The sequence below is a fragment of the Gigantopelta aegis genome, chromosome 8 (genome assembly GCF_016097555.1).
Source record: "Gigantopelta aegis isolate Gae_Host chromosome 8, Gae_host_genome, whole genome shotgun sequence".
Lineage (NCBI taxonomy): Eukaryota > Metazoa > Mollusca > Gastropoda > Neomphalida > Peltospiridae > Gigantopelta > Gigantopelta aegis.
This window is the reverse complement of record NC_054706.1, coordinates 33,804,742-33,832,206: the sequence shown is the minus strand read 5'-3', so window position 1 is coordinate 33,832,206 and position 27,465 is coordinate 33,804,742. Positions and strand designations below refer to the sequence as shown.

At 35.2% G+C, this 27,465-nt stretch overlaps 1 protein-coding gene across 1 annotated transcript; it reads left to right on the top strand.

The window, feature by feature from the left end:
* The first annotated feature begins 320 nt into the window (after nucleotides 1-320).
* On the top strand, nucleotides 321-27,465 carry LOC121379632 (zinc finger CCCH domain-containing protein 7B-like). Its single transcript, XM_041508277.1, has 10 exons — nucleotides 321-446; nucleotides 6,141-6,189; nucleotides 15,354-15,796; nucleotides 18,794-18,848; nucleotides 19,663-19,943; nucleotides 21,031-21,172; nucleotides 21,672-22,958; nucleotides 25,799-26,093; nucleotides 26,308-26,518; nucleotides 27,316-27,465. The coding sequence occupies exons 2-10, from the start codon at nucleotides 6,171-6,173 to the stop codon at nucleotides 27,463-27,465; spliced, it is 2,883 nt and encodes a 960-aa protein (XP_041364211.1). The 5' UTR covers nucleotides 321-446; nucleotides 6,141-6,170.

Sequence of the window (27,465 nt, the reverse complement as noted above, 5' to 3'; positions counted from 1 at the left end):
CTGTCCCACATGGACACATATGAAGGATTCTTTTAATCTAAGCCTGTACGTATTTCATGTATATGGCTTAAGTAAATGATATTGGAAATAAAAAAAATTATAATATTATTCTTATCTGTAAATATAAACACGCAATGTGTGACATCTAAAAATCAATGGATATAGGACAAATCAATGAATAAATGTACTTTATTAACAAAATAAAAATTAGGGCGAATCGAAACATGGGGCGAAACGACTCGGTTAGAGGTACGAATCGACCCTGTTCAAAACGACGTGGGTGGGCGAAACGACCTGTTGGGGGGCGTGGCCCTAGGTCAGCAACATTGGCATGGCTCCAAGTTCTATTTCCAAGAAAAATAATGATTTTTCTTTTTGCAAGCTACTTTCAGTTTTAAGTTGTCAGTTATCCGTTTATGGTTATGGGCAGTTCCATAGTACTTTAGGTAAGCCAGAATATTTTGAAATGCATTTTTGTGAAACTGGTGTGATATTATTTGAAAGTTTGTGATATGTACTATGTAGGTCTAGTATCACAAAACAATTAATCTCTTTTAAACTGATATATTGTCATTTATAATCCCCTAATATACAAGTAATGCACATAAAAATATTTATGAAAGATACTATTGAAATATTCATCAATATATTTGTTATAAATGTATAAGCATGTGACAAATTTCTGTCATGAAGTGGCCATATTTGTTCTGCCATTCTCCAGTTTGTATTTGAGAGTAATTTAGTAGCAAGTAATTAGTAGAATTAGTTTACATCAGAATGTGTTGGTCTTATGTAAAATGTGAAGGGGAGACTGAGGCACGCAGTGGGGAACTGTTTTCAAATGTTGAAAAAAAGAAGAAGTTTGTTTTATTTAACGAAGCCACTAGAGTACATTGATTTTTTATCTTATCATCGGCTATTGGACGTTAAATATATGGTCATTCTGACACTGTGTTTATCTTATCATCGGCTATTGGACGTTAAATATATGGTCATTCTGACACTGTTTTTATCTTATCATCGGCTATTGGACGTTAAATATATGGTCATTCTGACACTGTTTTTATCTTATCATCGGCTATTGGACGTTAAATATATGGTCATTCTGACACTGTTTTTATCTTATCATCGGCTATTGGACGTTAAACACAATATGGTCATTGTTACAAAATCTTGCAAACAACCTATATGGTCATTCTGACACTGTTTTTATCTTATCATCGGCTATTGGACGTTAAATATATGGTCATTCTGACACTGTGTTTATCTTATCATCGGCTATTGGACGTTAAATATATGGTCATTCTGACACTGTTTTTATCTTATCATCGGCTGTTGGACGTTAAATACATGGTCATTCTGACACTGTTTTTATCTTATCATCGGCTGTTGGACGTTAAATACATGGTCATTCTGACACTGTTTTTATCTTATCATCGGCTATTGGACGTTAAATACATGGTCATTCTGACACTGTTTTTATCTTATCATCGGCTATTGGACGTTAAATACATGGTCATTCTGACACTGTTTTTATCTTATCATCGGCTGTTGGACGTTAAATACATGGTCATTCTGACACTGTTTTTATCTTATCATCGGCTATTGGACGTTAAATATATGGTCATTCTGACACTGTTTTTATCTTATCATCGGCTATTGGACGTTAAATATATGGTCATTCTGACACTGTTTTTATCTTATCATCGGCTATTGGACGTTAAATATATGGTCATTCTGACACTGTTTTTATCTTATCATCGGCTATTGGACGTTAAATATATGGTCATTCTGACACTGGTTTTATCTTATCATCGGCTATTGGACGTTAAATATATGGTCATTCTGACACTGGTTTTATCTTATCATCGGCTATTGGACGTTAAATATATGGTCATTCTGACACTGTTTTTATCTTATCATCGGCTATTGGACGTTAAATATATGGTCATTCTGACACTGTTTTTATCTTATCATCGGCTGTTGGACGTTAAATATATGGTCATTCTGACACTGTGTTTATCTTATCATCGGCTATTGGACGTTAAATATATGGTCATTCTGACACTGGTTTTATCTTATCATCGGCTATTGGACGTTAAATATATGGTCATTCTGACACTGTTTTTATCTTATCATCGGCTATTGGACGTTAAATATATGGTCATTCTGACACTGTTTTTATCTTATCATCGGCTATTGGACGTTAAATATATGGTCATTCTGACACTGTTTTTATCTTATCATCGGCTATTGGACGTTAAATATATGGTCATTCTGACACTGTTTTTATCTTATCATCGGCTATTGGACGTTAAATATATGGTCATTCTGACACTGGTTTTTTTTAGAGGAAACCGCTGTTGCCACATAGGCTACTCTTTTATTACAGACAGCAAGGGATCTTTTATTTGCACTTCCCACAGGCAGGATAGCACAAATCATGGCCTTTGTTGAACCAGTTATGGATCACTGTGGTTTACACCTACCCATTGAGCACTCACTCAGGGTTTGGAGTCAGTATCTGGATTAAAAATCCCATGACTCAACTGGGATCCGAACCCAGTACCTACCAACCTGTAGACCGATGGCCTAACCACGACGCCACCGAGGCCAGTCTCAAATGTTGAAATGATATCTCAATATTAATTTTACGTTTGAATCACTTTTGTTATGTCAGACAGTAGCATAAGAAACTCATTATGTGTTTTAGAAATTATTTCAACATATTTTTGTTGTGTGCAGTTTACCCATGCCTGAAGCACATCGAGATACATGGGGTGGACTGAGATGTAATATGTGTACAGTGAAACTCATTATGTGTTTTAGAAATTATTTCAACATATTTTTGTTGTGTGCAGTTTACCCATGCCTGAAGCACATCGAGATACAGGGGGTGGACTGAGACGTAATACGTGTACAGTGAAACTCATTATGTGTTTTAGAAATTATTTCAACATATTTTTATTGTGTGCAGTTTACCCATGCCTGAAGCACATCGAGATACAGTGGGTAGACTGAGACATAATACGTGTACAGTGAAACTCTGCAAAACTGGACCCTCTTTAAATTGGAAATTTTTTAAAAGTCAATTTTTTAAATATCCATGCAGAACAGAACCTCTCTAAATCAAACACCTCTTAAAAGCAGACTTTTTGCTTTGTCCCGTGGGATGTCCGGTTTAGACGGGTTTTACAGAACTATATACTCGCATAAAAAGTTCCTTGCAAAGGGTCTTAAGCAAAGTGCAGCTAAGTTTGTAAATGGTTGTAATTTTATAAAGATGATGATATCAACATAATTATGATCATATGTCATCTGTTAAATGCAGGTGGGCTGTGAAACGTGTTGCGACATAATCTCCATCAGTGGCCCTATTTGGCTATTTTTCATTCCAACCTATGCTCGACAACTGGTGTAACAAAGGCCATGGTATGTGCTATTCTGTCTGTGGGATGGTGCATATAAAAAATCCCTTGCTGCTAATTGAAAAGAATAGCCCATGAAGTGGCGACAGCGAGTTTCCTCTCTCTATGTCTATGTGGTCCTTAATCATATGAGTGCATCGTTAAATAAAACATTTCCTTCTTTTTCTTCTGATATTACATATTATACCCAAGAAGTTTCAAAATGATATTCAGATAAAGCTATTACTGAAGGTTATTTTTCAGAAAAAGGATAAGGAATCAAAATGGATAGTGAAGATATATTTGTAGAACACATTGGAAGGTTAATTCTGTAAATGATCTTATCAAGAAGATTAAAGACACCGGGTCAACAAGAGAGTGAAGTCCAAGCATATGACACTGTACGTGTTAAAGTAAAAACAAATCCCAAATCTTGCCAATTAAAGCATTTTATAATAATTGTTATAATAACTGTTTATTTGTGCAAATTAGCACATTAATGCCATGTAATGCCCTATTTTTAGCAGGTAGATAAAATGTAAAGTACCAAATTTTTTATGTATACTGTGTGAATATATAGGTCAGTACTAGTTTAAATGTATTTAAAAAAAAATGTTACAAACACTTCTTAGAAACATGAATGCTCTTCTATATAATTATGTCTTAATATCTTTTATGGTTGTATATATTGTACATACATGTATGGTTTTGTTAGTTTTTATTTTTAATAATTAATATGATTTTGTTATTATTATTGTTATAATTAGTAAGAAAGCCTCAGGGGATAATAGTCTAGAACTAACAGAGCTACCTTCTATAAATAAATATTTTATTATTATTATTATTATTATTATTATTATTATAGTACATTGTTTAAGTCAGTTTTATTAGTTTAACCAGAGGGAGCTATAGTAGGTTTTGTCTCCATCTGTTTGTTCATTTGTCTGTCTGTCTGTCTGTCTGTCTGTCTGTCTATCTATCTTTCAGCAGTCTGTCCCACATATAATTTTTCAAATTGTTTTTTGCAATACATAAAAATATTGATGTGATTTTTTTGCATATTTTTATCATGTACAGTTATAGATCTGGCCTCAGACCACAATTAATTTCGCTATATGTTTCTATATAGCCTTAGTGGCTATAACATTTTTATTAATATCAGCAGGCCCGTGAAGTTTTGTATGTACCTTTGCCTGCACGGGGGACACATACCCTGAAAAGGACAACCCCTGTTGTCCAGCTCTTTCTCCCAGCATATTGGTTTAAACAGACACACCCTCTAAACCAGGCCGGAGTACACCCATTTTACACAAAAAGCACTACTTTTGCATGGGCCGGAATTACCACAAACAAGTCTTCAATGTCAACAAGTTACACATGTTTACAAACTACATGCTATCCCCTGTCACTTCAGTCAAACAGTTGCCACTTCATAGCTGTCTGCCATGAAATAATCACAGTCAAACAGCAGACTACTTGCGCGGTGAAACTTCCGGATTTTGGACAACCAAATGGGAAGATAACTGTAATCTGAGGCCATCTGTCACGTTGGACTTTCATGGCAATTTACCCTTTTTTTTAAAAGAGTTGAACTTAAGAGATACAAAAATCTGTTGGGCAAAGTAGGGGGACATGTATTGATTTAGCAGTGTCTCTCAGAATTCTTGTTAAAAATTATCATTATCAGCTATGTAAAATTAATTAATGTGATGCAACCTGATGCAAGCCTTCAGTGTATGATATAAGTATTCTGCTAGAGAAAGTGCATATTAAATAATCCTTGTTATTGAAAAGAGTACCCCTGTGAGGCAGCAATGTATTTATTATCTTTCTGTGTAGATCCCTTAACACAATTCAGGCCTGACTTGGGGGGGGGGGGGGGGGGGGGGGGGGGGGGTGAGCACTAAGGGGGATCGGGTACAAACTCTATATCAGATTTTGGTTACAATGGCAAACATTAATGTGATAAAAAAAATATTTATGTGCCCCCCTCCCCGGTTCCTATGAGCCTGCAGCTTCTATATGTTTGACACCTAGTAGTCTTGTATTAGTCCCCTATGGGTCCAACTGGAGGGGATGATAGGTTTCATCTCCGTCTGTCTTTTCACAATGCCTTCAGATAATGAGCTGACATTTTGTGTATAGCTTTATCATGTACTGTTACAGCTCAAGTGTGACAGAGTTATAGCCCTTGAACTTAGGGAATATAAAAATGTGTTTTCTAGACTGCAATGACTCGAGATATATGGCAGATTAAATTTTAAAAATGTTTTCTGGATTTGTCTCTGCATATTTTCTTGTCTCTCCCCCCAAAAAAAAAAACAACAACAACAAAAAAAACGCCAACAAACCATTCTGGTTTTTGTCCTTGCATATTTGTCTGTTTCAAGAATTTTGGATATTTTCCTAGTCCAACACAAAACATTCTGGATTTGTCCCTGCATATTGTGAATATTTTCCTAGTTTTATTCTAATTGCAGAGATATAATTTTTTAGCTTTTTATCTGATATGAGCTTTTTTTTGTTTTTGTTGTTGCACAGAAAAATTGCAATAAATTAAACTGAATTTCATCTGAAATGCTGAACAAAATCACTGATATTTGAGCATGGTATCATTTTCAGCTTTTATTTTTACATTGACATCAAATTCCTGTAATTGTAAACTTTTTTTAATTTTTATTTTGGTGCGAATTCTTTTTCATTTGTTTTATTGGTTTTGTTTTGTTGTTTTAGCAGAGAGAAGCGGTCCTTAACAAGCTGAAAATGCCTAAGAAAAAGAAAGGTAAAACTATTTGAGATCTTTGTAGTGTTTGTTTCAAAACTCCTGTCCCACGACTAGTATATGAAAGACCATGGTATGTACTGTCTTATCTATGAGTAAGTGAATGTAAAAGAACCCTTGCTTTTTTGGTAAGGAGTATCCCACCGAGTGGTGGCAGTGGGTTTCCTCTCTTGGTCTTTGTGGTTCTTGGTAGACCAGTGAACCGGCCTCGGTGGCGTCGTGGTTAGGCCATTGGTCTACAGGCTGGTAGGTACTGGGTTCGGATCCCAGTTGAGGCATGGGATTTTTACTCCAGATACCGAATCCAAACCCTGAGTGAGTGCTCCGCAAGACTCAATGGGTAGGTGTAAACCACTTGTACCGACCAGTGATCCATAACTGGTTCATCAAAGGCCATGGTTTGTGCTATCCTGCCTGTGGGAAGCGCAAATAAAAGATCCCTTGCTGCCAGTCGTAAAAAAGTAGCCTATGTGGCGACAGCGGGTTTCCTCTAAAAAACAGTGTCAGAATGACCATATGTTTGACGTCCAATAGCCGATGATAAGATAAAAAAATCAATGTGATCTAGTGGCGTCGTTACATAAAACAAACTTTACTTTACTTTGGTAGACCAGTGGTAAAGCATTTGCTTGATGCGCGGTCAGTCTGGGATCGATCCCCATTGGTTGACCCATTGGGCTATTTCTCGTCACAGCCAGTGCACCACGACTGGTATATCAAAGGCCATGGTATGTGCTATCCTGTCTGTAGGATGGTGCATATAAAAGATCCCTTGCTACTAATGGAACACTGTAGCGAGTTTCCTCTCTATGACTGTCAAAATGACCATATGTTTAACATCCAATAGCCGATGATCAATAAACCATTGTGCTCTAGTGGTGTCATTAAACAAAACAAACTTTAAAACAAACTTTTTGTTATTCTTAGCCATATGTCCGATGGCAATATAACCGTAATTAAAATGTGTTTGGTGCATTGTTTAATAAAACAGTGAATAGTTGAGAAACACGAATAGTTAAGAAAGTATTCCCTCTTTACTTTATTTCTTATTTTTTTAATACCTATAAAAATGTTTTTTATCATGTATGTTTTGTTTTGGGCTCCATAGTCATTTTCGGGATAATAAATAAATAATATTTAAATAAATAAATCAGTCAATCAGTTAATGACTCTATTTGTCACAGCTGTAATCAGTCTTTGGCTGAAACAGAATAATTTACATTTTGCACGAAATTGACTACGAAACTTCAGCATATAAATGTTATCAAAGTATTTTTCAAAAGTATAATCTTGTTTATAGTGACAATAAAATGATAGACGTGATGATGTAAATAACCTGGCTAACATGTTTTGTATTGATCTCTAAGGCATTGTTTGATAACTTGGGGAAATAAGTCCTTTTCCCCAGGCTTCTATAAATCCAAATTCATAAAGAAGAGTTGCATGTGAAGCCCAAATCTTACAATTTCTAATACACGTCATCTCAAGCTTTGAAGATCGGTACGTTTCATATAACCCCTGTGCGTGCTGTAACCTCACCGTGGTGCAGGGGTGTAACATTCTCTTTGAGAATGGCCAATACAGCACAAATTGAAATTTTGAGTAAAAGTCAGTATCTGTCTGTGATATTTGTATTTTTGCACAGTTCTTTACTCTGTTTTTATTTAAATCTTGAATTTTTATATTGATGTTGATCATCACCTTATTTATTTGCATTACCATAGTTTGACGCCCAATGGCCGATGTATTTTTCATGCTGGGGTGTCGTTAAACATTCATTCATTCGTTTCATACAAAATAGGTTTGGTTATGAACAATTTTTAACCAATATAGGTCGGACTACACCAAATCATTTCCCATAGGCGACAATGTTAGCATTTGAGGCTAAATATAGTATATGCAGGGTTTCAACCCACATGAGACCCCCTCAACACGCTCATATACGTACCAAACGCACACTTTAAATTGCCGTATAACATGTCATTGGATTTTTAAAATGTCAAATATGAACTTGTATGTAATAGGTGCCCTCCCCCCACCCCACCCCCACCCCCACTCCCCAGTTGCTGCCATCTTCCGACGCCTATGCTTTTGTATAAAATATTTAAATATATACTTCACTTAGTATACATGGAAAGGAGTGTTTCAACGATGTACTCCCCATAATGAGCGAGAAAACCCGATACCGCCACATCGTGGACTACTCTATTCAATTAATTAGTAGCAAGGGATATTTTATATTCTCCATTCTGCAGACAAGATTGTACATACCAAGGCCTTTGATATGGATGAATGGAATGAAAAAGAAAGAAAGAAATGTTTTATTTAATGACGCATGCAACACATTTTATTTACGGTTATATGGCGTCAAACGAATAGGGGCATATGGCCTCTCCTTATAAACATTATTCTAATAGTGGGGTCATTTGATTGGTAATTAGTAATGATGAACGTCTAGATTACAGTTCACATACACTAAATGGCCTCTCAATGCATTATTCACCAATGGCTAAATTCAGATTGTTTGATAGGTATTAAAATGCTTATATGCCAAGGATTCAAACATGCTTAATGTGGGCATAGCATCTGATTAAAATCAGGAACACCTACCAGATCAAACCATAGTAAGAAGGGGATGGGGTATGAGCAGAATAAATGTTTAAAAGTTAATAAACAAAATATACACAACAAAATGTACAATGAATATATAATAATGTTTAATTAAATAACAAACTCATCTTGAAATAATAATATCAGGTTGTTTAACAACAAACTTTCGTTTGCGTATAACCCAGATATAAGTTGCTTTCATTAATACAGAGGCCGAGATTACCGGTCCGAAATTACCTGGGGCCGAGATTACTCGGGTCCGAAGTTACCAGGCTGAAGTTATCAAAGTCTGAAGTTACCACGTTCTGCGTCAAACATATGGTTAAGGACCACACAGATAATGAGAGAGGAAACCCGCTGTCGTCACTTCATGGGCTACTCTTTTTGATTAGCAGCAAGGGATCTTTTATATGCACCATCCCACAGACAGGATAGTACATACTACGGCCTTTGATATACCAGTCATGGTGCCCACCGACGAGAATCAATCCCAGACCGACCACACATCGAGCGAGCGCTGTACCACTGTGCTACACAGACTAAGGGACCATGGCCACATATTATATAAATGATACGGTATTCTTTTAGCTCTATCTCGATGATCACATGACAATACAAACATAATTGATTTGACTCCGATCGCATACAAGCATTCATTTCTGTACGGCATTTATTGTCCTGAATGAGAAAGTGCCTATGATATACATATACAAAAAATTTCCTGGTATTCTGTCCATTTTTTCGGTAGCAATTTTCTGTTGTCATTGCCTAGATTGTGTTATGTTCTAGCATTGAGCTTTGTCTCCCACATCTCATCAGATGCAACAATTCTTGCAGTTTACAATTTAGTGTATCATGATTTACTAAATGCAATATTTTGTTTCACGACATATTTTAAACAATGGCCATTAGGTGTGTAACAGTATGTTTTACGTACAGATGACCCATGTTACAGTGGTGACTTTCTTATTCAGAACGGCACTACTTTGGGGTACGTTACGTGTTTTCTCAAATATTTTAACTGGGATATTAACAGTCTTTATTAAAATTTATAGTGTGATGTGATGTAATATAATGTAATATAAAAAAAAGTAATAAACACAAAAATATCATGACCCCTCGCCTCCCCCAAACCCCCCCCCCCAAAAAAAAACGCATTTTACCAACACCCCAAAACAACATTATATTTTTGTGTGCAATTTCGAAAAGAATCAGCTCAGAAATAAAGAACTTGAAATAAATTCCATGGTATGAAAAAAGGCATTCCCTATGGGGAGGACTAAAAGTAACGAGACATCTACTTGATATGATAAATACTTCTTATGTGTTTGTAAATGTTACCATTGGCATCTGTTTAAATGTTGTAATAATGGCGGTTTCTGCCAAAAATCTTTATTAATATTTTCTTTAAAACATAAAGTGTATACTTTCAGCTATAGCCTCTATTAGAAATTCGCGAGAAAAAAATAGGCAGAGTTACGTCCCCTAACCACTAACTACTTCCGGCGCGTTCCGCTTTCTTTGGGAATACCTGATGGCCACAGTTGTTTGTGAATCTTCAGCTGAAATTTATGTATGCCAGTCCCTGGCATCATAAATGTCCCCACCTATGCTTTAAAAAAACCCAAATGATACAGATAAAAATTAAGTTGATGAAATTGCGTTTTGTTATAACTGACCATGTGTTAAATATAGGAGATGAATCTAGTGGCCTGTCACACACCCTGATTGTTTTGGTTTTCTTGCATGGAAATTTGTTTTGTTTTTTGTTTTAAAGCTGCAATCTCGTCTCACATAAATTATCATAATTTCATTTAAGCATACAAACACACCTGCAGTTTTAATGAATTGTGTGTGACAGTAACACTGTTGTACTAGACACTAGAAACATATGTTTATAGTGCGTCCCACGGGGAACGCATTTTTTTCATACCATGGGATTTACAAGTTATTTATTTCTGAGTCGCTTGTTTTCTACATTACACACAAAAATAGTATATTTTAGTTATTTCCAAAAAGTTTTATTTTTATTTTTACGTCAAACCAAACTTAAATTATTTACAAAAACAACAAAACAACATTTTTGTAGGATGGGACGGACTATATGTAATATTCCGATCAGAACAGTCCCCTTCCCCACGTAGACCGTGGGCCCACTATAACCCTCCCCTGCCCCTCCCCCATAGGGATTTTTCAAGATGAGTATATCTTTGAAGCCTATCCATAGACATATACAAATCAGCTTGTCTGCAGGCAATCTGTTGGTGGGTGTGCCTGTAGGGCACGTTTGAGTGTAGGCACCCTATTTATTTCTGATCAAGGTGAATGTTCCACATAATTTTCAAAAATATTTGAAAATAATTCTGGACTATATCACTGCTTTTACTTTAAAGCTGGGTTACTAGTGAATGTATTCCACCAAAAAATAATAAATGTTTGGCACCTGACTAAGCATAGTGGTGAGTCAATGAATTTGAAATGTCCTGAGTATTACAAACATAGTATATGAAAAAACTGCATGACAATATTGAAGTTAACATGCATACATATTTTGAACAGGTTTAAGACCAAATTATGAATGCTATTCATGTTAAATTACATGTTCATAACAACAAAGCATAAAGCAATGCAATATATATGGTATGGATATAGTCCCGGAGGTATACTCACCAGCAAAAGTTACACAGTTCCCGATATACGTAATTCTCTATGTACATGTGTATATATACATACCGTACCTAAAACATTCTGATCCTTTTATTATTGTATTGTATTTAATATCTGAAGGCAGCATTACTTAAATATGGTGCAGTACATGCTATCTAAACCATTTACATGGATATTTTGAATATTTTTACTATACACACAAGTCTTACAAACATAAAACGTGAATTTACATACCATTCTAGGCAAGTCTGCATTACATATACAATTTATCTATCTCACAACAGTTCATCTTACAATAACAAGTTTTCTTGTTGCTTTTTGTAATATTTTAGAATTACAGTTCTATTTATATTATGCTTAACTTATGTTTTGGTGTATATAATTGATATCTACATAGAATATTGTCATCTAACTTTCATTCCCAATTCTCAATCATTTTATGTGACCCAAGTATGGTATATGTGAAGTTTACAATTTTCTATTTCTACATCCTTCCTTTTATTCTATAAAGTAGATGTTAATAACAATTACAAAACAATATAATATGAGGTATGAATAATTATATACTTCTCAAAATAAGTTATTAGTAAGCAATGCCAGAAATGTATTAATTTCTATGTATACACATACTTAGGATTGCCTGAAGCTTTTATAATTAAAAAAACAAATTGACCTGGCTTTTTTCTATAACATATTGAGGCTTCATTATTCAAATATGGTTAAGTATATGGAGTTTATATACTATGTTCACAAATTTATGAAGATGGCCCTCTGTTCTTAGTACCAGCCAATTATAAGTACTTTTCCTCGGCATGTGTGTTAAAACATTTACAATTCATCTATCTCACAGAAGCTTGTACTATTTTTAAAAACATATTTGTATTTAAATTGTGCTTAATTTATGCTTAGGTTTATATAATTGACATCAGATATAGTTATCAGGCATATCTAGCACTTGACTTTCTTTCCTATTTCAGTCTTATCATCTGACTCAAATATAATGTCTATTATGTTCACAATATCTGTAATTTCTTATTTTTCCTCTGGGCCTTTGCTCTTGTTCCTCCCTCAATATGTCAACAGCTCTTGCATTATCAGATCACAAACCATCCACTTCAGCTTCAGTATTTCTTTGGACATTTCTCAGCCATTTCTATGTGGTTGAGGAATACCCTGGACTTTGTGATATGACTAATACCATAGGAGACCATGGCAATTTGCTCTCTTCCAATTTGCTCTATTGGTACAGCATATTTTCAGGGAATATCTACTGGATTGAAGGTTTGCAACTAATCCACAGTAGCATAATAACAGCATTCGGGGTTTCGCACTAAAGTTCTGGAGAAGGAGAATACCAGATATTGTGAACATGAGACAGATATATTTTAATTGCATGTAAATGCAAAGGAATATGAAAGGAAGTCAAAACTTTCCTAGCCAATATTTGATGTAGAAACTAATTATATACACCTAAGCACAATGTAAATATAAAGGCAAATCTAAAAATATTACAAACACAGACTAGTATAAGATGAACTTCTGTGAGATAGATGACTTGTACATGTAATGCAAAAGAAATTATGGTAGGTACACAAAACTGATGCTTTAAATTTTTAACACTGGTGTTTAGTAAAGAGGGACATATTCATAATATTGATGTACATACATGTATACTCAACAAAATTAATTAAGGGCTAGTAAACTTTCTTATTTTATAATTCTTTGTTACTGTCATATTATTTTAGCATGTTTTGGTCATATATATGGCTTTTATACATTGTTTCAGTAAACGTTTACTGGTTATACACGCAAAAAACATACTTATGAAAAATATTGAAATGAACATTAGGCTAGTATTTGTTACACATTTGTTCAGAATGTTTTTTGTCATTGTGTTCCCTCAAAATTGTTATTTAAGTCATTAAGTTTAAGAACATGCCACAATGCTGACAACTTTCAACGGAAGAAGTTGTATTTTCCCCCATATTTAAAAGAAAATGCTAAAATATCTATTGGACCTTAATTAATTTTGTTGAGTATAGTATAGGCAGATATACTGAACCATATTTGAATAATGCTGCCTCAATAGAGCAATTTTTAATAGTAAAAGGTTCAAGCAGCCCAAAATATGTGTAAATATAGAAAATAATGCATTTCAGGCATTGCTTAACTTTTAACATTATTCACACCACATATTGCATTGTTATTTGGTTTGTTACTATTAACATCTAGTATAGGATGAATATCATTCATTTTGGCCTTATATCTGTTAAAAATGTATATGGATGACAACTTTATCACTATATTTAATTTTTCAATATAGTGTTTTTGGGACACAAAATGTGCAACGGTACCCCCATTTAAATGGCGATATTTTTTTAATCCACCAACATTTTTGCTGCAGACAAGCAGATATTAAATTCATATATAATGAGGTATCTAAAAATACTTGTCTCCAAAAATCCCTTGGTGGGTAGGGGGGAGGGTTTCGGTATCTGGCCCATGGACTAACGTGCTATATTATGGTTGTTGTTTTTTTCAGTGTATTTCTGGGGATGCATGACCCGACCCCTCCCCTAAAAACACCACTAGCCAGTCTAGACTTCCTCTACACAATTTCCTGCATATGCACCTGTTTGACTAAATATTTTGTTTGCTGTAAATAGATTAGGCCTATATACATTGCAATATAAAGTGTAAATTTTGCTGTACTAAATGCTAAATATATAGTTTAACCTAAAAACATCTACCAATAGTAACAGTACTTGTTTTGTTTACATCAAAATATCTGTGTAAACATATTTATGTTGGTCTTGCATGCCGATTATTAAAGGTTAAATGTTAAAATGAAGACATTGTTCTATACATGGTTATAAGCTTAAGTGGCAGGCAAAACGAAAAACCCAATATTTTAAAAATATCCCCATCAACAGAGAGAGAGAGAGAGAGGAGAGAGAGAGAGAGAGAGAGAGAGAGAGAGAGAGAGAGAGAGAGAGAGAGAGAGACAGACAGACAGACAGACAGACAGACAGACAGACAGAGAGAGATATTAGTGGTGCAGGAAGGTGCCAAAAGATGTGGGGAGGAGCCACACACTTTTACACTATTATAAAGCAAAATATCTGAAAAGTGGGGGGCCGCCCTGCTTCCTACGCCAGTGTATATATATATATATATATATATATATATATATATATATATATATATATACCATGCAATGCTTAATGGTTGTGCATAATATTAATAATTGCAGGTAGATAGTCAATCATAACTATTAAATTACACATGAAATTGTGTCCGTTACACTACATTATGTTCATCTGACAATGACACTGGACTTGCTGTTCCGAGTTGTTTGCGAGTAAGACAGTAGAAACCTTATCGTTAGGTGAGGAAGTGAATTTCTGTATCATTAGTTTCATTATTAACTACTGCATAGGTTGTAGTTAATAATGCAGCTAGCGGTACAGAAAATTGCAGCTAGTCATTTAGTCAAATTAATGTACACTTCCATTCATACACAGTGATATATACACAAACACATGTATATTAGTTGCAAATATCACTGTTTTATGTGTACACATTTATCACACTAAGTTTTTTCCATAATTCTTTGCAGACAACTGAAAAAGAAACAAAGATGGTGACCATGCTATATATAGCCACACATTATTCGGAAAACCCCTTTTGCAGTACAAGAGGTTTAGAAATGATTATTTTTTAGTTAATTATGGAAAGGTTATATGCATGGGATTCATTAATTTGTAGTTATTTATTAGAAATAAATTATGTGATAATAACAAAATATTGTTGTTACAACTTTGACATAGGACCTTTAACACCATCAGTGTGCTAGTTTGTCATTGAACAACATTCTTTTCCTGCAGCATCTCTGCAACAAGGTCAAACTAATGGACAGGTGCGAGGTCACAGGCAATCTACAAGAAAAACAACCTTGGACTCTTATTCCAGTGATTTGGGGGAGGACGAGAAGTTTGCCTTGCCGCTGCAGAAAGTCAGGATGAAGGGTGATCCCAAGATGGTAACTAAGTCAAATGATAGAGATGCTGCTGCTGATAATGACAAAGACAACTTGCACCTGAGGGAATCAACAAGACAAACGACCGAGCAGACATCATCTTCTTCGGACTCTGATTCCAGTGGTTTGGAGGATAATGAGAAGTTTGCCTTGATGCTGCAGAAAGTCAGGATGAAGGGTCATCCCCAGATGGTAACAAAGTCAAATGATAGAGATGCTGCTGCTGATAAAGACAAAGACAACTTGCATCTAAATACAGAAATTCAAAATGTCTGCCCTCTTGTATTAGAAGTGAGACATTGCTGGTATATTTTATAAATGTTCATTAGTACTGTGCCACAAAAAAAAACCCCACAATCAATAATCACAAAGCTTTGATTTGTTACAGTGGCTTTCTTGAACAAAAATATAATTTCCAAAAATACTAATATTTTATATTATCATTCAGAGCTCGAAACAGGAAGAAAAATATGACCTGCTATTGGCCAGAAGAAATATGGCTTGTTAAGAAACAATATGACCTGCTATTGGCCAGAAGAAATATGGCCTGCTAAGAAACAATATAATAATATAATAATAATAAATTCTTTATTTAGTGAGGGTAACACAGTTAGCAAAAGCTAATCTTCCCTGAGGCCCTCAGGTACAAACAATACAGAATTACAATGCATACATTTATGAACAAATAGAAAATATTTATATGGCAATAAACATATATACAAATGATATTATTTTAGAAAATATTTCTTGAGTCTATATTTAAAAACAGCAGTATTTGGCAATGATCGGATAGCTTTAGGCAATTTATTCCAAAGTACTGGTCCAGAGTAACTGAAAGCATGTTTAAATAAAGACATTTTAGGTTTTGGAATTAATAGATTTCTATCCTCTACATTTTGAAGGTTGTAGGGATTGTTTTCTCCAACATATATTAATAAGTTTGAAAGATAGTTTGGGGCTTCATTGTATAGACATTTATAAATTTGTATATGACTTGCTATTGGCCAGAAGAAATATGGCCTGCTAAGTAACAATATGACTTGCTATTGGCCAGAAGAAATATGACCTGCTAAGTAACAATATGACCTGCTATTGGCCAGAAGAAATATGGCCTGCTAAGAAACAATATGACTTGCTATTGGCCAGAAGAAATATGGTCTGCTAAGAAACAATATGACCTGCTATTGGCCAGAAGAAATATGGCCTGCTAAGAAACAATATGACTTGCTATTGGCCAGAAGAAATATGGCCTGCTAAGAAACAATATGACTTGCTATTGGCCAGAAGAAATATGGTCTGCTAAGAAACAATATGACCTGCTATTGGCCAGAAGAAATATGGCCTGCTAAGAAACAATATGACTTGCTATTGGCCAGAAGAAATATGGCCTGCTAAGTAACAATATGACCTGCTATTGGCCAGAAGAAATATGGCCTGCTAAGTAACAATATGACCTTCTGGAAATAAGAAATGCTTTGTAACGTAATTAATGAATAGTAATATCTACCCAGTACAGTGTGCTAGGAATGATATGTAAAATGGGTGGAGAGGGTAGCTAGGGGACCAATATTAAAGTGGCACAGACACACCTTTAAAGGGACATTCCTGAGTTTGCTGCATTGTAAGATGTTTCCAACTAATAAAATATACGATTAAACTTACACATTAAATATATTTTCTTGTTTAGAATATCAGTGTCTGTATATTCAGTGTGTTTCTGGTCATCTTAATATTTGTATGAAGCTCAAACTGGATTTTGTCTTCAAATATTTTCGTACGTACGAAAAAACATATTTTAGGAAATAAAATGACATTTAACCTAGTACAAATATTACAACGATCAGAAACATGTTTAATATACAGCCACTAATATTTTATGCAGAAAAATATATTTGATATGTAATTACAATCGTTAAAAAGTCTCTGTTAGTCGATAACATCTTAAAAATTGCAGCAAACTCAGGAATGTCCCTTTAAAAATGTATAGTAAAACAAAATAAATATTTTGGGCCTCACTTGAACGTGGGTAAGCACAGCCCCCAACCCTCACACGCTGGCTTCTACAGCCATGCAATGATGTCATTAAAAATAGAAATAACGGGTGAAAATTAAATTGTAGCTGGCTGTTGCAGTCGACTGCTACAAATGTGACCTAATCAGATTGATACTGAAGCTTAAAGTTACAGATTCTTGTATCAACCCGTGAGAAAAAGAACTCTTATGTTTGGTTATATCTACAAACCTGGAAGTCATTTAGATTAAGTTACAGTACAGTGAAACGAGTGGGAATTTGAAATGGGGAAATACCCTTATAAAGTAAACAAGAGCTCATCTCCAAAACTGCTACTTCTTAGAGGCACGTATATTTCTTAAAATATGATAAATGCATTTTGTGGTATAAGAAACACTTAATCCAAACAATAAAAGCAAAGTAATGTCTGACTTTAATCATCAAAACAGCTCTTATAGTGAAAAATATGCTGTAGTGTTTAAAAACCAGCATCTGTCACTTTAAGAATGACACAATTTGACTTGAAAACATTAGACATTATCGACCAGCTTTTAAATGCTTATAACAATGTTATCGACACGACGCAGATTAGATTATAAAAATATAAACATTCAGTCAAGGAGCGTAAATTCTTTGTAATTCCATACCCAGTGAATATTTGTGATATAGGTGGTGAAATATTGCTGGTTGCCACCTATTAATGACATCACCATCTACCTCATAATTATGTCAATTTATTGCCACTAATAACATAAGTGTTATTAATTACGGTAATTTATTTTACTCATTTTGATTGGTTAAACCTCTGTTCTGATCTCAATGCCATTTTTATGTTTTAAAAATAAAGATAATAATTACCTGCTTAAGGAAATTACATACATTTTTGTTTTATCCCGTTGCATGCTGCATGTGGACATTTTTTTCTTTTAATTATTATTATGGGGGGGGGGGGGGGGTCATTTTGTTTTCCAAAAGTCATTAGAACAATTATTTTTTATTATTTTGTCTTGATCACTGTGGTGTTGTTTGATTGTGTCTGAGATAATTGGTTAATGATTTTGGATGCTGTAAGTAATTTGTTACTCTTTGAAAATTTTCACCTAAAGTTTTAAAACATGGTACGCTACAGTTATTTTCTGGAGAAGACTACAAACAAATAGAGAATGATGTTTAAATTCAATTACTAATGGCTAATTAAATAGTGGAGCTGGAGTAGGCCTCTTGTTGTTTATCGTATTAATGTTGTAAACATTTGTCAATCTGTTTCTCTTGTTTAGGAGTCTGAAAGAAAATCTGTGAAGGAGACAAATGGTTTTGAACAAGCATCGGCAGGTATTTTCTAAAACTTTATTTACTTTAGCAAACTTGTGTGTTTACTTTAGCAAACTTGTGTATTTACTTTAGTAAACATGTGTGTTTACTTTATTAAACTTGTGTATTTACTTCAGCAAACTGTGTATTTACTTTAGCAAACTGGTGTCTTTACTTTAGCAAACTTGTGTATTTACTTTAGCAAACTTGTGTATTTACTTTAGCAAACTTGTGTGTTTACTTTATTAAACTGGTGTATTTACTTTAGCAAACTTGTGTCTTTACTTTATTAAACTGGTGTCTTTACTTTAGTAAACTTGTGTATTTACTTTAGCAAACTTGTGTGTTTACTTTATTAAACTGGTGTCTTTACTTTAGTAAACTTGTGTCTTTACTTTAGCAAACTTGTGTGTTTACTTTATTAAACTGGTGTCTTTACTTTAGCAAACTGTGTATTTACTTTAGCAAACTTGTGTCTTTACTTTATTAAACTGGTGTCTTTACTTTAGCAAACTTGTGTGTTTACTTTATTAAACTGGTGTCTTCACTTTAGATCCCCAGTAAATAACCACTAACAGTTAACAACTATAACCCACTGTCCTGGACATACAGCCCAGATAGCTGAGGTGTGTGCCCAGGACAGCATGCTTGAACCTTAATTGGATATAAGCACTAAAATAAGTTGAAATAAACAATAAATAAATAAATAAATAATAATAATAATCTAGGATCGTCATTAAAAATATTTGTTTCTTTTCCATCTGGCTGATTTCAGCAGTGGCAAATAAGTAATTCTAATTCCATCAGTGGTTACCTAATACAGTTTGTTTTCAAGGTAAGCTTGTCGAGACTGCTTCGGCTCAGCAATTCATTGAGGTCGACTGGCCACTGAAGGATGAGTTCCACTTCCGATTGGCTTGTCAGCAATGTTTTGTTAAGACTGGAGAGGGCATCAAGGGGTATAACTACAAGGAAGGCCTGCATCACAACTGTAACTATGACATCATGCTCATTAAATTAAAACAGAGACCTGATATCAAGTGGATCAAGGTGCGACCCAGGGCAAAACACATTGGGAAGATTTTTAATGGATACAAGATATGCTTTCATTTTACGGTAGGTGCATAAGGCACACATATATATGTGCCCATATTTCTTAGGAAGTGTTATTTTGTGTATTCAGTGTTGGCCATAAAACTGTCATAATTACTGAACGTTAACCCGTAGACTGCTGCAGACGTGTATACACGTTCTAGGTCAAGTATTATTACGTCACATGGAACTGTTGTCATAGCGTCAAGTGTTGTTAATCCTCAGCCACATTCATTTCAGTAATGCCAGAAAATACTAATTAATACTTGAGTATACATAACGACATAATTATCAACTACTTAATAATATCACATTTTAATGAAACATATAACTGTTTTGTTTAAACTTTATTACCGGAAGTAGTATTTTATATCGAAATATTACGATTAGAACCGAGTGTAAAATTCAGAATTTTTCTGATTGAAGGCAGAAACTGGTGAAATGTAAGAAGTGTACCGATAAATGTTCACTTAGCCTATTTTTATCAAATCACTTCTACTTTTTCTATTCTAGATTAGGGCCTGAATGGGTAGGTGTAAGGTCACTACACCTTCTTCTCTCTCACTAACAAGTAACCCACTGTCCTGGACAGACAGCCCAGATAACTGAGGTGTGTGCCCAGGACAACATGCTTGAACCTTAAGCACGGAAATATGTTAAAGAAAGAAAGAAAATGAGAGTTGCTTTTCTTTCTGGCATCCTTGAAGTAAAGAGTGACAGTATTTCAAACTCCAGGTGGCAAACTTGTTAGTTGTTTTAGTAGAATGACATCACGGGCTATATTATGATAATGTTTGTGTGCTTAGCTATAATGATGAGAAACCTACATTAAAATGAACAACTATGGATCAGGGGTGGGAATTCTCCTCGGATCAGCAGTTTTCCTCTCATGGAACATTGCGTTTCCTCGCATTTTAATCATCCTTTCCTCCAAAATGTGTCAGATGGCAAAGATTTTAACTTAGGATTTCCAGGACCCCTCTAGATTTCCTCTTTTTTACAGTTCACGAATTCCCACCCCTGATGTATGCAATTATCAGCAACAATAAATAAGTTTATGGTAGGCAAGACATTGAATTCCATGGAATTCTTGGGGTTTTTCTTTTTTTAGGCTGGAGAGCCTTGCAGCTTTGGGGAAGAAAAATGTACATTTCCTCATCATGTCGCTGAAAAGAGACTCTGGGAAATGGACCGAAATGGAGAATTCAACATCCAGAGTTTTATAAGAGAAATTATGTGGAATAAAAGATTGTGTATGCATGTTATATGATAATATGTCATTAATATGTAATAAATATAACAGAAATGTGGCATAAAAGAATGGGTATGTTATAGGATAACATGTCGTTGATATGTAATAAATATATCACATTTCTGATTAAATGTTTTGTCTCATGGAATTAAACGAAGGCAAAAGATAACCAACTAGTATTCAATTTCAACATTGATAGCAATGATCAAGTATGACAGAACTTTAACAATTTGTTGAAGATTTACTTCTGTACACATTAAGTATTTAATTATCTATTTATGATCTAAGCAAAGACCAATTATGTAATTAAATAACATTTTTGATCCAGTCTCACTGCTTAACTATGCTGGGGTGTTGTAAAACATCTATTCTATTCTATTCACTACTTTACTAATACATTCCACAGACTAAGTCAAATCGCCTCAGTCTAATAAAAGATAAGCTATCCTTCACTTCACACACTTAATGAACATACTAACTACAAATATTCCATTTAACAGCATCACAGCCAACGCAGCAGCAATTCCAGCCACGGATTTCTCCTGGAGATCAAGGTTCTCAACAGGCTGCAGATGCTGATGAAATGCGAAAACGTGAAAATCCCCTCAAGTCGGAATATGACTTCAGGATAATGTGCAAAGAGTGTCTTGTTAATGGTACTCAGCCTGGACTTTCTGTGCACAAGCCACATGTCCATAACTGTGAGCAGAATGTTCTAGCTCTGTACAAGAGAGGTGAACCTTCTGTTTTGATGAGAGTGAGGGAACGCACCAATCATCGTGATTTTCCAGGAAGGTACATTATTTGTAATAGTATTAAATATGGGAGGCCCGATATGTGCAGATTTGGGAAAGAGAGGTGCAGTTTTGCACACAACCGCGTTGAGCAGATCTTGTGGACCCAGGAAAAAGAAGGAAGTTTTAACATTTCCGAGTTCATTCTTCAGAACAGGTCTGCCACTGGTGGAGCTAAAGGTTACACAGTGGAAGAATTGTTGAAAAAACATGGGGGAAATTTAAAGTTTATTTGTCGGCAGTGCTTCTGTGCCCGACCACCAAGAATAGAAGAGCTTGAAAGGAAAGGTTATTGCAGTGCTAACCGAGAACATTCATGGAAGAACAGCAAGGTTCTTGCTCATATTGGATCACAGGGCGGCATCACCATCATAAACAAGCGAGTGTTTGTGCATAAATCAGCATACTTCAAATTTTGTTATTGGAAATCATTCTGCAAAAATTCTTTGACAGGGAGCTGTCCGTTTGCTCACAGCATGGTGGAGCGTGATGTGTGGATGTGTGAAAGAGATGGGGACTTCAGTCAGGAGCAGGTGGTGGATAAGTGTAATGCCATAATGTTTGGTGCAGCTCCATCTCAGTCTCAAGGTTTTCGACCACAGGACAACAGCAGACCAGCACAACCTTATGCACCAGGTGCTTCTCAGCCAGAGTTTTCAGAGACTGAACCACCAGCAAGAGACCTCTGTCCTTACAATGTCCAAGTTCTCTGTGGCACGTGCTGGAAAAACGGAACTCGCAGCAAGCAGGATGGAAGCCAGGACAAATGTATTAAAGGTCACAACGACTGGCACCATGTAAAGATTTTCATGCTTATGCCAGATAAAAAAGAGATTCGACCTCTTCCAAGGAGAATTCCTGCTCGTCTGAACTTTCTCATGTGCAGTGATTTTCTAGCAAATAGAGAATGTAATCATTATCTTGGAGGTCCTTGTCAGTTTGCTCACAGTGAAGAGGAGAAAGATGTATGGGTCTGGATGTGCAGAAATGATAGTAAGTTTAGTAGTTACATACAGTCGTCTTGACAATAACAAACACTGCTTGTCTCTAAATCCATACAGGACTTTAGATTGCACCAAAGCAGAGCAAGCCCACATTATGTCCAAACATACTAACCTCAAAACATTACACCTCCAAATCAATGGAATGTTAAGCTGTAATTACCCGGTAGATTAAAATATCTTGTAAAACATTTCAGAATATACAATTGTACAACTCTTGACCAGCGATTATTAACATTACTACACTAAGAAAAAGTAAAGTAAAGTTTGTTTTATTTAACAATGCCACTACATTGATTGTTTTATCTTATCATCGGCTATTGGACGTCAAACATATGGTAATTCTGACACTGTTTTTAGAGGAAACCCGCTGTTGCCACATAGGCTACTCTTTTACAACAAGCAGCAAGGGATCTTTTATTTGCGCTTCCCACAGACAGGATAGCACAAACCATGGCCTGTGTTGATCACTGGTCGGTGCAAGTGGTTTTACACCTACCCATTGAGCCTTGCAGAGCACTCGCTCAGGGTTCGGAGTCGGTATCTGGATTAAAAATCCCATGCCTCGACTGGGATCTGAACCCAGTACCTACCAGCCTGTAGACCGATGGCCTAACCACGACGCCACCAAGGCCGGTACTACACTAAAAAGACCTTGATGTGCTCAGAACAGACAACATTTTGTGCAATTATGCTTGGTTCAGTATTTTTACTTTTGTTATGGTCCATTAATATATTAAGGATTGAGTGTGATCATGTTTCATGTTCAAGGAAGTATGAATCTTATTCGTAACCAGAAGATCCCCCAAATATTTTCTTTGCATGACAATTAATGTTTGTTATTCATGATTAAAGTACCTTCACTTCAACATGGGTCCACAAATAAAGTTTAATTGTGGTACTCAAAACTTATATTTTTCTGATGTAGAATGTTTAAAGTTTGTATGTGCAGACTTTGAAACTTTGTTCAGCAAATACTACTGACAAAAAAGTTATGACTCTTTTTCATCTGTCAACTAAAAAAAGAGTTTGTTTTGTTTAACGACACCACTAGAGCACATTGATTTATTAATCATCAGCTATTGGATGTCAAACATGGTAATTTTTGACACAGTCACAGAGAGGAAACCTGCTACATTTTTTCATTAGTAGCAAGGGATCTTTTATATGTACCATCCCACAGACAGGATAGCACATACCACAGCCTTTGATATAACCCACAGCCTTTGATATATCAGTCATGGTGTACTGGCAGGAACGAGGAATAGTCCAAGGGGCCCACCAATGTGGATTGATCCTAGACCGACCGCACATCAGGCGTGCGCTTTACCACTGGGCTACGTCCCACCCCATCTGTCAACAAAGGGTGGTTACAGACACTACAGAGCTTTTGTAAAAAAAACTATAAGTTGCCTTAATTTTGTTAAATTTTTGTAACATTAAAAAATATTGCATTTTTTATTCCTAAAACATACTAATTATTTGTTAGAAAATTCAGTGCAACATGATTTAATTTCACTTAATTTTTAAAGACTTAATGTCCATATAGCATGAGGTGTAGGCTGTTTTTGAAAAAAAGCATAACGAACTATAGTACACTTACATAAATTGCAATAACTTTTGAACCTGATGACCAATTTTTGAATCGTCTGCAAACCACTGTCATTTTAACAAAACATATTCGATACATTTTTACAATAAATGGATGATTTCAGTGAAATTAAAAATGGATGTCTGTAACGACAAACAGTACCCTAATTTGACCCACTAACTGACTCAGTGTGCAATTTTGATTGAAATGAGAGACTTGAATTACTTCACACAATTAGGTATGATCCATATGCATCAAACCAAACAGTGATGTGTTTGGCCACAATATTTCATTGTAGGATAGCATAACATACTGAATTGGTCCCTTTATTGTAACAAGGCCATCATAGACTTGTTGCTGCAAATAAATTAATGATGTGTTTAGTTAGTTTGAAACTTGATGGGTAACACTGAGGTTCATTATTTAATTTTATTGAAATATTTTTGCATTATTTTGTTTTCTTTACTGCTTCTTTACATCAGGGCTCAAACTTAACGTTGATACCGATGGCAATTGCCGTAGTTGAGGGTCATAGTAGGTCAGGAGCATCACCGATGGCACTTTGCAAAATATACACAATTTGTTTTTTTATAAATAATTTCAGTTTGGTTTGAAGTAAGAAAAAAAGTAAAAGTGTTTTGGAAATAACAAAACAGATATTATTTCATTTCAGAAATAAATAACATGTAGTATGAAAAAAAGGCGTTTGTACTTATGAAATATGTCTACATACAGAAAAATAACATTTCAGTCATCGTTGGTTGCTGCAAAAGGCACTTTTTAAAGCAATTACCATAGACAGGCTCAAAATTGCCTTTGGTGGGCTATTTCACCTAAGGCAATTTTTATTTTAATTACTGTAGGTGACAAATTCTTAAGTTCGAGCTCTCTTTACGTATAACATTGTTCACTAAATGAGAAAAAATTATTAACTTTCTGTAGCATTCATTACAATGTAACATCATCCCATTGGTCAAGACGTAGCAATGGGAGTTTGTTCATTTCTCAATGAACATAAAAATTACGAGTCTTATTGAGTTTTATTGTTTATGGTCAAAAAAATTATTCAAAATAAAGTAAGAACTTTTAGTGATATTATTAGCAAGTATCATTCAAATTTAATTATAAGTATTGTTTGTTATTTCTTTTACATTTATCTGGGTATGAGCAAAAAAATTATCCGCAAACTTATGTGAGAACGGCTTTGCAGAAATAACAGACAATCCTTAAATATCTTTCAGTTGACACTCTTGATAAACTGGCAAAAAAGGCAAGCAGTTGGACAAGCAGTTGGACAAGCAATTGTGATGAATCTTTAGTTGCTGCTAGTAGACCAGTAACTAGACCACTGGTGCCATACAACTTGAAGAGAAATAACAACTACTGCCAGTACTGTGGGGTCCAGTGTAACGGTGAGAAACAGTGGGATGACCATTGCGCATCGGAATGTCACAACTTCAATGTGAACTCGGACAAGGATCACCAGTGGAATTTCCGTCAGCCACCTTGGGGTTCAAGCTATAAACTGTGTGAGAGGTATGTTCTTTCCATTTCTTTAAATTGTATTAGTTCTACAGCCTAGTCTTTGCCTAAGAAAGGTGAGTGATCAATCCCACTTTCCTCCACACTTCATTTGAAACTTCATGTGATTGCTCGCCTGGCATCATTTAAGGAAAGTGATCTTCAACTGATCGTGAAAACTGATAGCCTGTTATGAAGAATCATGTTTCTTTTTAATTATATATTACAGACATATGACCAGTCAGTCATGTCAGTACTCCAACGTTCTAGAAATGTACAACTTATGTATGCACGCCCACTCAGAGGAGGTGCTGGACGAGTGGAAGGAACGCTACAAGTGGCGTCAGATGAAGCGACACATGGCCAAGCAGCAAAAGGTTTTCTCCTACATGGACGAACTTCTTGACAAGTACGAAAGCACAGATTCAGGCATTTCTGTGGTAGGTAGTTTTAAAGATTACAAACAGTCTAATGAATAGCACACTGGTGTCTCTCTGGGAGCGAGATGCAGATAGCTGAGACATAGAGATCTCATCTGAAACAATATAACAAAACAGCACATTGCTGTTTGTCTGGGAGTTGAATGAAACTATGATAACCAGGCTTAATTGGTTGCTTATCGATTAAGTCATCAGGCTTAAAGCTGGTAGGTGCTGGGTTCACATCCCAGTACCATACTGACTTGTCTTTCACTAATCATTAACTCCCTGTTCTGGACGGACAGCCCAGAGTTGGCTGAAGTCGCCAAGTTCTGGGATTATAAAAAAAAGTGTTTAGCATTTTCTAAATACTCACATTGGCTATGCTTACCAAATAAAAGCAATGAGTATTTTATATGCACTTTCCCACAGACAGGCCTTTGGTAATTGTAGGGCACTGGGTTGGATGTCGAGAAAACATGACAAGTTCATCAAGAGTGGTCATTCCCATGACCAGTTGCAGTTAACACAAGCACTCTACCACTAGGCTATATTAATAATAATTATACCTGAATGCTTTAATTAGAAACATTAGTCTGTAGGAAATTTAAAGAAAGAGATTCATTTTTCAAATGAATCGCTAATTACTCACTTGAAGCTTCTGAGGAGAGCAATTTGTTACTGGTCTGAAATATTCAGATGTGAAAAACAGATTTTCGTGTATTTGTGTTATTGGATGAATATTGTTGCTGTACAATTAAACTTAAAACCTGTTACTTCATACTTAAATGTTATCATTTAGTTATCTTTTTCTCTAGTTATCTGAAGAAGTAAATGATGTTGACATACAGTGTTCTGATGAACTGCATGTGTACAAGGAAGAGAAGAATGCTGTGGTAACCTGGTCGTTTATCATCAGACCACAAGTGAGATATTTGATAAGAATGGCATTACTGAAAAATTTATGA